The sequence below is a fragment of the Halichoeres trimaculatus genome, unplaced genomic scaffold (genome assembly GCF_033239565.1).
Source record: "Halichoeres trimaculatus isolate MK-OKI-2021-1 unplaced genomic scaffold, fHalTri1.1 fHalTri1_scaffold_3, whole genome shotgun sequence".
Lineage (NCBI taxonomy): Eukaryota > Metazoa > Chordata > Actinopteri > Labriformes > Labridae > Halichoeres > Halichoeres trimaculatus.
Genome location: NW_027437181.1, coordinates 18,694,257 through 18,710,209, shown reverse-complemented (window position 1 = coordinate 18,710,209; position 15,953 = coordinate 18,694,257). Strand labels below are relative to the sequence as shown.

The window sequence follows — 15,953 nt, the reverse complement described above, 5'->3', positions numbered from 1 at the left end:
CACAAAAAGAGACCTTTACATGGGTATTAGAAATGCAAAGTTTCCAGAAACATGCAGATTTTAAAGGTTGAGTTGATGATCAACTTAGTTAATATGCAGATTGAATGACAAGTTTTTAATATATATATCAGTGTTTGCCCTTTGTTGAAATTTGCTGTCATTAGTCGGGATGCAATCTGTCCCTGCACATACAGGTTTAATTACATCAGCATGGGAGTTAGTGGAGTGCAACCCTCTTCTCTGCATGTGTGTCTCACGGGGTGGAGCTGGATCAGAGCCAGACCCCTATCATGACCCGCCACACCTTCATCCCTCTTTGTCTCGTTGTCTCTATCTCGTGGCTTCATCCAGTACTGCAGCAAGAAATCTAATCCTTATTCATTTGGAAAGATCTCATCCTGACAACTCTGAAACTGTTTCTGCCCGTGCGCGAGACGAGACGATAACCATCAAGTCTTAGACCTTCAGATGGATTTGTGCCATTGCTCGAAAGAGGATTTCATTAGATGTGCCGGCTGAGGTCTATGTGGCTGCTGTTATCGCAGGCAGATTTGTGTTGTAACACTTTGTGCTCAGGTCTATAGAAATAGTCCAGTCAGATCCACTTCCACGGTGAATCAGTGCGCAACGAGGGCGCGTGCAGCAGCAGGGGCGGCTGTCAGTCCTTGCCATCCCTCCCATTGGCTACTGCAGGATGCTGCCTGTTTCCTTGATCCTCACATGCAAGTGGAGCAGACGGAGGTTTGCAATGAAGCGAGGGAGGAAACCTTCACCTGTAGATATTTGACAGCATCCTGCGTAAATTCACTTCACTTTTTCAGCTACACTCCTGCGCGTTGGATTCCGCTTCGTGGCACAGTCGGTGGAAAATAACTTTATTGTTTCGGGGTTTTTTGCGGGCGTCTGTCGCCCCGTGCTCCGGTTAGACGGGATCCTGCAGACTGTATGGAGGGATGTCGGCATGGCTTGCACCAGGAGAACCAAAACTTTGGTGTCCACATGCGTGATTCTGAGCGGCATGACCAACATAGTGTGCCTGCTCTATGTCGGATGGGTTACTAACTATATCGCCAACATTTACATCAAAGTTCCCATGCCTTTACCGGAGAGAAAGTTAGAGGGGGACAAACGAGGAGACACACTCCGGATCATGGAGAGGCTCGACCGGCTGGAGAACGTGGTCAACCAGCATATACAAGGTAAACCTCCTGTGTTTTAACCTGAGCACTTCATGCACTCCTTCTGCTGCCACCTTCATCATCTGAGCTCTATCCGAGAAAGTTTTAACAAGATTTACTTTTATGTCCCTGCAAGGTGTAAATGTACGCATTGTCTGTTTTTGGAAACAGAAACAGCAGGAGCTCTTTTTATCTGCAGAAGATCGGGTTATTTGCAGGGAGTGAAGGAACACAGAGGGGGAAAAGGATCAGTTTAGTGGAGCTGTAACTAGACATTTCTGGGAATGGTGTTTCATGTTCAAGACACAAATAGTAACAAGTGTTATATGAAAGAATTTTGATCTAAAATAAATAATTAAGGACATGAGTTCAAGCCTGGTTTTAAGACGAATTTATAGCATACTTCATTTTCAAGCCTGACACATTGCTTTCCTCAGAAACAGCGACGGAATCTGTAGTTTGGCACTTTGATGCTGTTGAGCTCTACAGTGTGTGTTTTTTTAGTTATGTTAAGAAGCCTTCAGACAGGTGATTGTGCAGCTCCTCATACCTCAAAAAGCACTTGAATATGCAGTGTGAAACAACATTTATCACAAGTGCACTTAAATGTTGAGCTCTGGCGTTAAAAATAACACTAAAACACAGCTACAACACAGTACACTGTATTAATTATGGTTACACTGAGAAAATTATTTGTGCTTCTGGTTTATCCACCCTTAAAAAGACTCTTTTTACTCTATGTAATTGGGAATGTTGTCAGAAATAACAATTTGAATATCTGCTCCTTTTACACAATTTGACCCTGACTCGTTCCTTGCCGGTAGGAATGACTGGAATCTTTTTCCTCTAAGCCTTCCCTCAACTCATGGCGTACAGTTACTTTACACTTGATCACACACAGTTAATTTCCCTCCTCTCTTACTCTGTGTCTTTAAAGGAGCTATTCTTGTCATCAGAGAGAGGAGGAGGAGGGGTGGGGGTCTCATTTTGGGCAGGCCCCAATATGAAATGGCACAGAGCTGGAGCTGAAGTAGTGAAATGCAGACAGAAATCAACTCACGCTGCTGTGAGCAATAAAGGCTCTGTGCTAAGCCTGGGTAAACATTCCTCCTGGAGGCAGGTCTCACTTTCAGCCTGGCACCCGTAGGCATCTGCGGGGTGGAGCTTTGTTCAGGTGCCCCCTGTGACTTTCCCCCAAAGTCATGTTTCAACTATTTCTGCTACTCTTACAGGAAAGATCATTCATGCTAGGTTAAAGCAGGAAATAAATCAGCACTGCCTGGGAACACCTACACTGTGATTTTCCATTTTAGTGAGCCTTCATAATGAACACTTAGAAGTTACTCATAAACATTTATTACTTTTACACTTAAATACAGTTTTTTTCTATTGTCTCAAAAATCACTTGCTAAATGTTTTCTGTATTTCAGGGAAAGAAACAATATCTTATCCGACAGACAGCCCACTCAATGTACGTCCCCACATGAACTTGATTTAAGGCAAACAAGCTTTTAGTTTTTCTTGCAGAAGTAGATAAGAAGATCAAAACTGCTCATATATCTGTTCAGTAAATATGAAGCTTGAATAAATAAAGACTGAAAGGGGAAAAGCTAGTCTGGATTTGTCTTCAGGTAAAAACAAAAAAATTAAGCCTGCAGCTACGTCAAAGCTCACTAATTAACACACTTCATCTGCAGGCTAGAAATAGCTCCTCACATAACTCTTTAAAAACCTTCACTTCTTGTCGTTTCAATTTGGTTTTGTTCTGATTAAACAAACTGTTAATTAGTGAGCTTTAGAGGTGCTGGTAGTTTTTTCACCTTTTATAAGAGCTAGGCTCCAACTGTCTCCCTCTGTTTAAAGTCTTTGTGTTAAGCCAAGCTAACCGGCTGCTGGCCACAGCTCTGTTTTTCCTTAAAAAATGTGAGAGTGGTGTCAACTTTCTCATCTAACTTTCCCACAGATATAATTGGCATGTTTCCAAAAATGATAGCCTCATCCAAAAAAACTTGCTGCGCCTCATTGTGCCTTTTAAAACTGGGGCAGTTTGTCTGTAATGATTAAAAAAGTCCCACTTTCACTGTTTTGTCACTCATCTCTCATGCTCAGCCAGCATTATCATTATTATCTGCTTTGGGTATTTGTCCTCATTTCAGTTAGTGAACCTGTTTCCAGGCCCTGGACATAAACCGCAGGGACATGATGACAGACATCACATTGATACCAACAATGAGACTCCGTGCTTGAGCACTGTGCAGAATCTGATGGGGCCAACGCTGGAGGCGACTGTTGATGTCACTCCGTATCAGTGCATGTATGCAACAATACAAAATTGCACCAACAAATTGACCTGCTGCTTTAAGTACAAGCCATATTGTCTGCCCTTCCCTGATAATTGCTGCGAATGCATCCGTTGCAAATATAAAGCCATAATCTGAGCCTGTAAGTGGCCGGCGGCATCAACACTCGGCAAGCTCCAGGCGCATTCAGAGTCATTAGTGCACTTTTGACATCTCTAAAAATACATTTCCTTCATATATCGAGAGTCAAGTGCAGAAATTGTATGTTCTTACTCTTGCATATTTAAATTGAGCACTGTAATTTGCACATCTAGAAGGTCCTGGTTTACTATTAGTGCGATCCACATGCACTTCGTTTAAGTGCACTGTGAGACCAGTGGTGTTCCCACACCACAGAGCATTACTGCATGCAAAATGAAACATCCACTTTAGCTGACTCACTGAGGACGGTCAAAAGAGGCGTCTCTGGTGTCAGCTTCCCACTCATGGATGAGACAAGTATTATTCCACTTCTCTTACTATGCGATGAAGTTAAGTGGACTGTTACTAGGACAAAGCAACAAGGCAACTGCACTGAAACTCTTTCTTGTTAAATACAGTGAGCTGAAGAGAATTTATTGGCACGTAGGACTAAGCAGGTTCACACACGCCCACCATGAAGGCTGTTTGCTGCATGCAAGACAAAAAGGAGGGAAACACCTAGCAGCTGTATATAATGGGACAGTTGGTGTTTTACACAAGATCTTGTCTCATTCTGTTTATCCTATAAAGAGGTGTTGAAATATAACTCAAAACAATTTCACTTGGTGCAATAAACAATGCTGTAAAATATGGACAAGCTACTCCTGAGTGGTCAAACGTTTAATTATCTGTTTAGTGGTGAAACACGGTGAAAGGGCTGACTATGGGTGTTTTATGATATTTAAACTTTTCGTACTCATGAGCAGCTTGCTTACAGCAACTTTTGTGTATTTAACAAATGATATTTAGAATGTTTGTGTTGACATTGGTACCCTCTCAGAACAAACACATAAATACATCTAATCTAGCCTTTTACAGGATCTTTTCTTGGGTTTGTGTGAGATGTCTTGTTTCAGAACATTTCATCCTACTTACTTAAGCAGTCAGACATACACTACATTGATGATAGTAGAGTCTGACTGCTGTCAGTCGGCAATCAGTTAGGCTTCAGTTTGCCAGGGAGCATAAAGATTGGACTCTGGAGCAATGGAAGAAGGTCATGTGGTCTGATGAGTCAAGATTTACCCTGTTCCAGAGTGATGGGCGCATCAGGGTAAGAAGAGAGGCAGATGAAGTGATTACTCATCATGCCTAGTGCTTACTACCCAAGCCTGTGGGGGCAGTGCTATGATCTGGGGTTGCTGCAGTTGGTCAGGTCTAGGTTCAGCAACAGTCTATGCTCAAAGAATGAGGTCAGCTGACTACCTGAAGGTACTGAAAGACCAGGTTATTCCATCAATGGGTTTTTTCTTCCCTGATGGCACAACCATATTCTAAGATGACAATGCCAGGATTCATCAGGATCAAATTGTGAAAGAGTGGTTCAGGGAGCATGAGACATCATTGTCACTCATGGATTGGCCACCACAGAGTCCAGACCTTAACCCCATTGAGAATCTTTGGGATGTGCTGGAGAGGGCTCTGCACAACGGTCAGACTCAACCATCATCAATGCAAGATCGTGGTGAAAAATTAATGCAACACCGGATGGAAATAAATCTTGTGACACTGCAGAAGCTTATTTAAACAATGCCTCACCGAATGCATGCCGTAATCAGAGCTAAAGGCAGTCCAATGAAATATTAGAGTGCTTAACCTTTTTTTTTTTTGGTGATGACTTTTTTTTGGGTTGGGCAGTGTATCTCTTATGTTGAATCTATTCTGGGCTGGTTGTTCATAAAGGCACCTATGATCAGGGTGATACAATCACTCTGGCCCTAGGCATTTGTGACAGATTTTAATAATGACTACAAAAAATAATCAAACCTTACTTTTGGTAATCCTGTTTGCTTTGGTAGCTCATAAACAGGCAGCAGTACTTAATCTGGTCAGTTTCATTTCAACCGAATTATTTCAGTATTTTATTATTAGTATTATTACAGTACTTTAAAGTAATGTAGACCTAATAGAGCCAGTTTATGATATTTTGATCTACCAATGACTGTAAACATGAGGCATATTTACAAAAGCAAAGATATATTGTCTGCAGACACTGCAGGCTGCGTCGTCAGTGTTGCTACTGTATTAACATCCCATAAGTGATAATTCTTTTTTTTTCCACTCTTAAAAATAGCATATCAGATGAATCATAATCTAAAATCTATTGTTCAACGTACGAAATTTTGTATTTCATGAATTAATTGAGAATTCATCTCTTAGCAATGGCTAAGAAACAGTATAAGATTGATGTGTGAATTGAATAAAACGTGCTACGACTATTGCTATGGTGTATTTTATTAAATGCAAAAAACAACATGATAGCAGTATTTTTGAGCCATCAGGTGATCTGCTCTCTGGTTATCAGCATTGGCCATGGAAGAACCAAATTTGCTCAACCTTTTGTAATATGAAAACCCACACACTGTCTTAGACCACTTTTTGAGAGCAAGCCAAGGATCAGAGTACTTCTTTCAATTAGTGCATCATATTTCTTTATAATTTCACTTTTTTCCATTTGTTTCCCTTGACAACAAGTTGTTTAATACATTACCTCTCAGAGAGATTTATGAAGTAGTGTTGAATTAAAATGGGGAAGCTTGGCTGCAGCCTTTAAAAGTTTAATTATTTTGCAAATCCTTTGATAATTTCATAGCGTTCTGTTAAAAGAATTCACTTTCCCTCAGAGTTCAAAGTAGAGTGATTTTTTCTTGTTTGCTTGTGTTTTTTGTCAGACGGACCAAAAATTGAAGGTGTTTGGTTTATTTTTATCAGTAAAAAAATGAAACTGAGTGAACAAATTTTAGTGTCTAGAATGATGACTTTTTGACTTTAATTTGGGGATGACTTGAGCAAAGCTAATTTAATGATAAGTTGCTTCAATTGTAAAAATGAATTGAGAACAATCACTGTCCTTGTTGTTCCCTTTGTTTAAAACAGAGCATGCTTTGGCAGAACTTGAACAATACAAACTAAATGAAAAACACTGATGATAATAATGACTTGTCAGTGCAAGGATTTAACCGTTAGATGATCAAAACAAATAATGGAGCAGTCAGAAAGTGTGTGTATGAATGTGTGAAAGAGTTTCATTGGGATGTTGTTTATGATGAGGCAGCTTGTTTGTTTCATGCCTTTCTCTGACCTCTGAGGATGTGTATTAGCAGCTCGTACTTTGACTGAATGGCCATGAGGCCTGTGAGAGCTGCTCATTAACACAGCACTGATTTAGCTGCAAATGATAGCGACAGCTCCCGAGATGGCTCCGAGCAAATCCAGCCGTCAAGTCAATTGAGCAGCTCAGTATAAATCAGCGTTACTGTTGATGCTGAGAGAGCGGTTGTATTTGAGTTTTTATCAGATGTGAAATGAGCGCAGCAGAAGAATAAACAAGTGTGAAAAGAAGAAGTTAAGAGAGGAGGGAGCACATGCATATATACACATGACCAGGTGTAGGTGTTTGTGTGCATGCTTGTGCATGCAGGCTGAGGTATGCAACTCAGGAAAGTACAACTTGCGCTCAAACATGCTTCCAACTCTTAAAGTGTGCGGTCCTCTGGGAGCTGGAGCACTTAAAAGACTCTTTTGATACAGTTTTAGAGGAAGGAAGCCGTGTTTCTTCAGAGATAAATATACCTTTCTTCTTTTTACAGCCGAGAATTTAACACAACATGTTGATAAATATAGGATGTCTACACAAATGTCAGAGACATTAAAAATGTATTGAATGCAAAGTTACTATGTCAAAATAAGTGTAAACTGGCTTAGGTGACTCCATCTACATCCACTGTATTTACCTGCAGTGTTAATTGGACCTGTTAAGTCTGCTTTATGACTTCTTCAGCAATGATGATTTATTTGGTAGTTTAAGACAAACTGGTTTCATTTTTCTATAATTTTTCCTCTGGATGCTGCCTGATTGTAGGTGATTATTTCTTAATTTTGTTGCTGACCATTAAGCCTGCTGGTTTGTGGTGTTGACAGGGAGTATTTAACAGAACTAGAAAGAAGTGAGGGATACCATTGAGTAGCTAATTAATTGGGTCTAACTTATACAGTGGCCATCAGTCAGGAGAGTCGTGTTAGAGGGCACAAACAGAGCAGCTAATTAATGTGAATGAGAGGCAGGTGTGCTAGCAGGTGATGATCAGGCGACTGGAGAGCAGCAGGAACAGATGAGGAGTACTGCTGTGTGCAGAGTGAAGATGGGAGAGTGACTGGACAGGATTATATTGATAACATAAGATTCATAAAGGTTAAAAGATTTGCTCTTGAGAAAGATTGTAAATAGCCCAATACCCAATTTTTTTTTTTCATTTTTTATCATAATGACCATTGAGTAAGTTGATGGCATGTCCCTCAAAGAAGCACCATGACTTGGCAACTACCAACTTCTTCGAGATCATTTTGCACATGCTCACAGGGAATCTCAGTACTGGACTTCTGACATATTGTACTTACATACTCTATGTCAGTGTTTCCCAAACTTTTTTTCAGGTGATCCACTGTTTTGGAGGAACAAGCTACGGCGACCCAATCCAACATATGTCCAATCTGTAAACCAAATGACAGGATAACGGTGCACAGATTAAAAAAAAAGGTTCTTTAATCATGTTTCTGCATCATCTTACATCTTTTGTACCAGCTAAAAGACCGAACAAATTTGATAAATGTGTTAAAGCTTTGTTAGGCACACCAAAAATACTTGCATTTTTACGATATGGGTTAGCCTGCTTGCTTTTCAGGATTGTTTCTCAGTCATGTGATATTCAGGACAAGATACTAAGATGCGATGTTGATCCAGAATTAAGGTAACAGCATCAGTCCATGCCTCTATTTCCGTGTGACGTCACTGCACAGCTCCGTTTCTGCAGCTGGTTCCTGTCCAGGGTCCAGCAGTGACTTTGGACTTTCAAACTCGAAGAGGTTTTGAATCTGACTCCAAATCTTTCCGTTGGAAATTAATGATCTGAGTAATCAATGGGTCAGCTCTTTCATAGGTGTGATGGTGACATGGTGCTGTAAAACAGTCAGAAACATACGCTGGCTTGGCTTTGGTTGTTTGAGTAGCACCAGCTCATGGCTTCAGACTTTTGAAAAACAGTTACATGTTTCCAGTTACAGTAAAAATTGGCGATGTGTGAGGAGCCAATCATCAGTAAACAAATCAATGAGGTTAGACTTCTCCTGGTTAAGGGAAGCATGAATTTCTTGTAAACATTTTGAAACTAATTTGGTGACCCATAAAAAATCTCTGGCAACCCACCTTTGGTTCAGGACCCAGACTTTGGGAATGATTGCTCTAAGTGATAAATCTAATTATCCCCATGTTTGCATGTGGATAAAAGCAAGTGTATGAAAGCCTTCTCTCACTTGAGTTGAAGTGTCGACCACGAACACAAACGCCCCAGCAACAGGCACAACTGAGTCATAACTGTGGCTCACACTGTAGTGATGGGGGCAGAAATGAGCTTGGTTGACAACTGTACAGTCAAAACAGTAGAAGAAGAAGGAGTAGAAGAATCAATCACAGTAGCAAAAGAAGAGAAAAACGAAGAACTGAAGAAAATGAGGGCTCTCGTGGTAAAGAAATAAAGTGCCTTATTGGCATGCCTTCATGGAAAAAAAACTAAAAAAAAAATTAAAAACTACATATGTTGATCATATAGCGCACACTGGTACATGAACCATAAACGCTATTAGCCACACACGTTGTTGATGCTTCATTAAGATAAGGAAACTCCCGACCTTCCGGGTATGATTTCTGACCAATGAGAGAAAAAATCGACTGCACGTGGCATTTGTTTACAACTTTGGACTGCAACAGACTTTTGCAATGTGAACTCAAACTAGCCAAGTGAAAACCGCTATAATTTTATCATTTTTGCTCCTGAATCAGAACAAAGTAAATGAGCCACAGGGGTGAATACACCCTAAGACTGTTACATCCGTGCACAGAGAAAATGTCAAACAGTGGCAAAGAAAATCTTCCCTTTGGCAGGCAGAAACCTTGAGCAGAACCAGACCCACTTTTGACAGACATCCACCTTGATCAGTGTTGTAGTTCTGTGTTAAAGTAGTGATGATAAGAGACTGTAATTGCCATGGCAGCTGGAGTCTGGCAGGTTTGCAGCAGCAGGCTATCTACAGCAACAGAAACAGAGTGGGAATGGTGCTGATGGTATATTCTGTGCTGGGGTTGTCTGTCACCTGATTTGACAGTAGAGTTTTGGTCTGTTTCTGGGTGAAATAATACAACACTAACCTCCTAGGAGTGTGGCTGTGTCTGTCATTCTTATCTTATACCATGCAGTTACATAAGATCCAAGTTTCTGATGTACCCCTGAATAGGGGTGGGTAAAAATATGTATTAACTGATGCATCACAATATTTCCTCGCACAATTCAAAATTGATTCAGCAAATCCTCTAAATCTATTCACCTCCTGGCAAGTGGGGGGCACTGTGCCTGTTATTCGTGTTGTATGGACGAGAGCTGCATGAGACCAAACAACAACAAAATGGCAGCCAAAGCCGCCAACATAAGCGTAAAGCCTACAGCTTTTAAGTCTGACATTAGGGTTAATTTTTTGCTCCAAAACATGAGGTGACAAACCGCATATGTTCACATGGGCATGAAAATTGAAAATTGAAGCATTAAAATCAATATCAAATTGAATTGTGAGGTTCTTAGCAATACCCAGCCCTACCCTCTAGAGGTATCCTCCTCCAGTAGCATGTTTAAACTTTGTGTTACAAGTGAAAAGCCATCAGTAAATGTGGGACTGTAACCAAAACACTTTCAGAGTCAGTCTGTGTGGGATGGCCATGTTTTTTTCAGCAGTGTTTATGCTAATGTGTCCTGGCGTAAGCTGTCTGAGTCTCGGGCAACAGTGATGTTGATTGACAGAGAGCTTGTCTCAGACTTCCCTGACTCAATACTTCTCCACTATGTCTTACAAGACTCTTTTATTTTTTTTATACATATTTCATGTCAGGCAGGTGAGAACTCATTCAAAGCATGAGAAAAGGTAGTACACAGATACAGGCCGTAACTCAACGTATAATGTGTAAGGAACAGTACGCTTTATCTCTCATTACGCAATGATCCCAGGCCATAAAGCAGTTTTTAAGCAACTGCTTAAATAACTGGCAGGTCAACACTAGACAGTCCTGTGAGCAGGTTATTATCAGTCTTGTTTCGGTGTAAGAATAAATAATGAAGAAGAGGAAAGATGCACTAAAGCCAAAATCTTAGTCTTGCTAGGCTGGCAGAATTTCATCACTTAGTCATTAAGGAGCAGGTAGATAGCGAGCATACCCTGCACAATTGAGTGCTTATAATAGCATGGCCACCTCACAGTTCATAATGCATGTGCCTTGGCGTCTGTTAAAATAGTGTAAATAAAAGAGGTTTAACTCTTCTTCATATAGAATAAATACAGAATTACTGTAACCACGGTCTCTTTAAACATTCTGCTGTGGATTTATAAAAGTCTGATTCATCTGTCAGCACAAGCAGTCTGCTGCCTGTGGGCAGGGATACAGATGGTGAGAGAGAGAAAGTCTGGGGTTAGGAGCGAGAGGATATTCTGAGTAATTCCAATAAATCGAGCAGTTATTGAAAAACAGGGATATGAATGCGCTGGAGAAATGTTTGGTAATGAAAACAATTAATTATTCGGACTCCAGAGGGCAAAATCCTCATGAAGAGAATAAATTAGGCGTGTAAAAGCTTCTTACAAGAACGTCGATTCAAAGGTCGTCCCTTGGCACTTTTTACTAAATAGATCAGTTCACTTTTCCAAACATCTCAGTATACTTTCCCCCCACTGATCTTCTGCAGCCCCAATAAAAATACAAGACCAAGTCCATGTGCGTCAAACGGAAACTGGGTTTATGAATGAAATCACAGCCCCATGTGACAGCATGCCATTTATCTGTGGACACAGACAAATAGTGACACAGTGATATCAGCTTGGAATAAGTAAAGCAAACACAACGTTAAGTATGCCTCACATTGTTGAGTGTTTGCTTAAGGTGAGTATCTGTTGGGTTACTGTAAATACTACAAAGAGTACAGCTTAAATCTGCTGTATTACGAGGTGTTTACATTACATGTCACATTTAAATATTTAGGTCACATTTATACACTAATGGCAGAGGCTGCTATGTAAAGAACCATTAGTATTACACGTCCTATTTACACACCCATAGCACAGCTAATTGGGCAGTTTGGGGTTAAGTGTCTTGCCCAAGGACACTTTTGCATCTGGACAGTGGGACCTGGATTGAACCTACGCACGTTGAAATAATTAATTGTCCCTTAACAAATGAAAAAATGGATGATTGATTGATTGATTGATTAATCAGTTCTTGGGTTATTCTGAAGGAGAAACTCACGATAATGAAGAACTTTTGTGTTTGTTACATTTTCTGTCACCACTCCTCCCCTACTTCGCTAATCTTATGCACACAGCTCCCCAGGTGCCACATTTGTCAGCAGAGTTGTCAGCTAGTTTAGTTTTAGTTTTAATTTAGTTTTAGTTTTAGTTTAGTTTGAGCTTATAGGTTTATGAATGTATAAATGATATAGATTATCTGACATATAGACAAAAAGAGATGTGATAGAATGATGCAAATAAGAAGCTAAACCCAAGCACTCTTTAAGTATTAAGCTCCCATTAATTTAACCAAAAAAAGGAGAAAACAAAAATGAAATTAAGATTACTGAGTAACACTTATCTATCCAAAAAGCTACATTTACACATTCTGACAGAAAGCATGTTTGAGAGTATATTGCAATGAAGCCTGCAGATTTTAATGGTACGGTCACACCAAACGCAAATTTGCCGCGATTACATACAAAGTCAATGCAAAGACGCGTTAAGATGCCGATTTGCCTTGGGTGGCGCGTTTGGGGCGTGCGGCGTGTTTGTGCGTTTGGAGCGTTCATGCGTTCACGTGTTTGGGCGGTAGAAGCAAATTAGCTCAAGTTAAAAAAATTGAACTTTTGACGCGAATTCGCGTGTAGGCTTGCCGTGGCCGCCAATCAGCGATGACATTCCCCCACGACGTCATTGATTTGATGACGTTGGGGGGGAACCGCCGCCTGTTCGGCTCCGACTCTGCCGGAGGATGGAGGAGAAAACAATCTGTGTGGTGTGTCATCATCCAGAGTTATACGATACGACGTGTGTACTCTACGGAGACCGGAAAAACAGGAGCAGGCTTGGGTGAAAGTCTCTGAGGAGACAGGTTTTGAAGATAAGTTCTGTAAACATTTGTTCCCAGCTGGATTTGCCTGCACGGGCTATCACTGAGTCCAACTGTGTTTTCCTCAGTGGAGTTTCGAGCCTGGTAGAGAGGAGGAAAGAGTGGGGCAGGGGCAGAGCCAGGGAAAAGATGGAAGTTCTCTACGGTCCTCTCTTTCCTCGACCCCTTCATTATCCCAAGGGAGACCTCCGGAAACATGGGTCGGGGGTTCAGGGGATCAAGGGTGAGATCGTAGGGAACAGCCAGGCAGGGCCGGTGGGTTACCAGTGAGAGGCAGCAGGCATTGATTGTGATCTCCAAAGCTTTCACACACTCTCCTGTCATGCTTTTGAAACCACAGCTCATTGTTTTTCAGATGCTCTTTTGGGCTTTCAGTCTTTAAATGGACGGGCTCACTACTCTGCATGCGCAGAAACGCACTAACTCAGCTTGTCAAAATGGTCCAGCGTCGAGACTCGGGCGTTCACGCGGCGCGTGACAGGCCATTCGCGCGAATAAATTTGCGAGTTTGCATTTGGTGTCGCCGCACCATAAGACCTAAACAGCAAGCATTCACCAGGGAGCTCTAAAAAGTTTCGACTTCACTTCAGGGAAAGCTTTTTTAAATCCTTTTTTTTCCAGGCATTTTGCATTTATTGGTTATAGGACAGTTGAAGAGATACTGGAAATGTGGTGAGTAGAAAGAAGAGGGTGATGTGCAATTAAGAGTTGTGAACAGTAACCACCAGGACAAGGACTGGACTGGAGCACCTCTTTTACCACGAGGTTATTCCCCCAGCTCATTGGACCAGACAAAAAAAATCCCAACACAATTAGACTTCTACACTAGTTGTGAAGCAAGTGTGAATATTTTTAAACACGTTTTATATCAGCAAAACATTCACTATTAGCCTAGCTGATGTAAAAGTCACATAAAGGGTTTAAATCAACAAATGTTTCAGTTTTAGAATAAAAATTAAGCATTATTTACTGTTAGCTGTCAATCGCTTTAATCTCATTTTTCTGCTTATTTTATAAGATGAACATGCACATCCATCATTATTTTAGTACCCTATCAGCTCAGTAAAAATGGGTCATAAAAAATATATTTACTCTAAATAAGAGTGATAAGTTTGGAAAAGTATCACATCAGCCAGGGTGGATAAATACATCTAAACAGTCAAAGAAAGGCAATGATAAAAGAAAAGAAAATTTAAAAAACAACAGCTGAAAAGTTGTGGCCAGCTGTGGAGTCTCTTCAAATGTGCTTCAATAATTTCCAAGTGACCTCATTACCAGTATTTTAGGGGAACTCCTCTTAGTCTTGTTAATTTTAGCCTCTCAGCCTTAAAATGCTTTGGGGAAATGAGGTTCTGGTCTGAGCTGCTGCTGCTGATGTGTTCAGTGTCTGTTTGGCTGTCTCTGTTCTCTCACCACCATCATCCAGCAGACAGCTGCTTAGATCTGCATCCATGAACCCCGTGGATCGCTGTGCTGTGTGCATCCAGCATGTCATATTGATCATGTGCAGTCAGTACACTGAGCCATTTGTTCATACCCCCGCTGAAAATGTCAATAAATACAATAAATTTCTTGCTAACTTGTTAAACTTGAGTGCTGCTAGAAGGAGCATTTTTCATGCTCTGGACAGAAGCAGCCTTTTCTCCTCTCAGCAGACCCTTCCATCTGTAGGACAGTGGACTTTAGCTGTCAGCATTCGATTTGTCTTTATCGAATCAGCTGTTTCTGGTGCGAGAGAGGGTGGAGATAGATTACAGGGCGAGCCTCGATGAGACAGAGGAGAATTATCGTGGCCTCGTAACTAGATTCATCAAAGCTATCTATAATTTAGATCTATCAGAATACATTTTTCCAACCCTCACTCATCATTAATCTATCGCTGATAAAACAGAAAGTTGGACTGCAGTTATCTGCCACACAGCACTGCAGCTCAATTCCAGGGGGACAAAAAACCACGAGGCGTGTATGTCATACATCTCAAATCAGATGGGACACTGTTGAGGGACTTAAAAAAAAAGAATCCTTAAGTGCACCACCATTGTTAATTTTCCAAACTGCAATTATCATAGTACAGACAAGTGTTACTTTGGATCTGCATATAATTTGCCATAATCCTGGAGGTTATAATTGTTCATGATTCAGTGGAAATGAGCCTCTAATTTTAAAATACAAAATGAAGAGCTGTTGAAACACAAGTTCAGGTACATTTAATTTAAGTCATTTCATGCCTGTACTGAGTGCATACAATGTAACTTTTTTCCATCACAATTTTTCTCCACACTCTGATGTTCTTACTTGTTTGTCTTTTTAGTGATGTTAAAGTCCCCAAAGCTCAAGTCTAAATCAAGTCTCAAATCCTCAGTGTTCAAGTCTAAGTGGTGTCTGAGTCACTAAAGAAAAATCCTGTTTGAGTTGTAGTCCATAACCTGAGACAGAGTCCATTCCTCAATATGAATATGATCATTTTCTATAGGGCAGAGCAGTGATTCACTTCAAACTATCCATCTTATAAACCTCAGCTGACTGTACGGGGCTTTTTGGATGAGATGCATATCATTTAGATTCTTACTCATCAATGAAATGACACGTGTTCAGTGTTGTGAATGAATGTGAACTACACCACTCTTAATTGAGAAATGTGCTCTCTGTTTTCTCCACTGATATTCTGCAGCCTTGATTAAAATAACAAGAACAAGTCCATGTGAGTGGGACTGAAACTGTTTAAAGCCATTTTTATGTGTCTACCAAGAAACAGTGCACTGATATCATTTTGTAATTACAAAAGCAAACTTCATAAAGTATTCCTTATAACACTGAGTCGCTCATGGTGGATTTCCATTGGATTTTGGTTTTTGTGTAGCACCTTCTTTTGTCCTCTGACTACTCAAAGCTTTTAAATTACACGTCTCATTGTTTCTGCAATGGTGGAATCACTGCAGCATCTGGTACCCAGTGGTTGAGTCACTTTCAAGGCTAACATTAGCCTTTAGCTTGCTTACAGTAATGTAATCAACCGTCCTAGGA

The 15,953-nt window shown here is 40.7% G+C and overlaps 1 protein-coding gene across 1 annotated transcript in view; it reads left to right on the top strand.

Moving 5' to 3' along the window:
• Window positions 1-389: 389 nt before the first annotated feature.
• The window catches only part of galnt18b (UDP-N-acetyl-alpha-D-galactosamine:polypeptide N-acetylgalactosaminyltransferase 18b), a 92,273-nt gene continuing 76,709 nt past the window's right edge, over window positions 390-15,953 (top strand). The window contains exon 1 of the mRNA XM_074667025.1: window positions 390-1,199. Coding sequence (XP_074523126.1) covers window positions 962-1,199 — 238 coding nt within the window. The 5' untranslated portion in view covers window positions 390-961. The remainder of the gene's footprint in view (window positions 1,200-15,953) is intronic.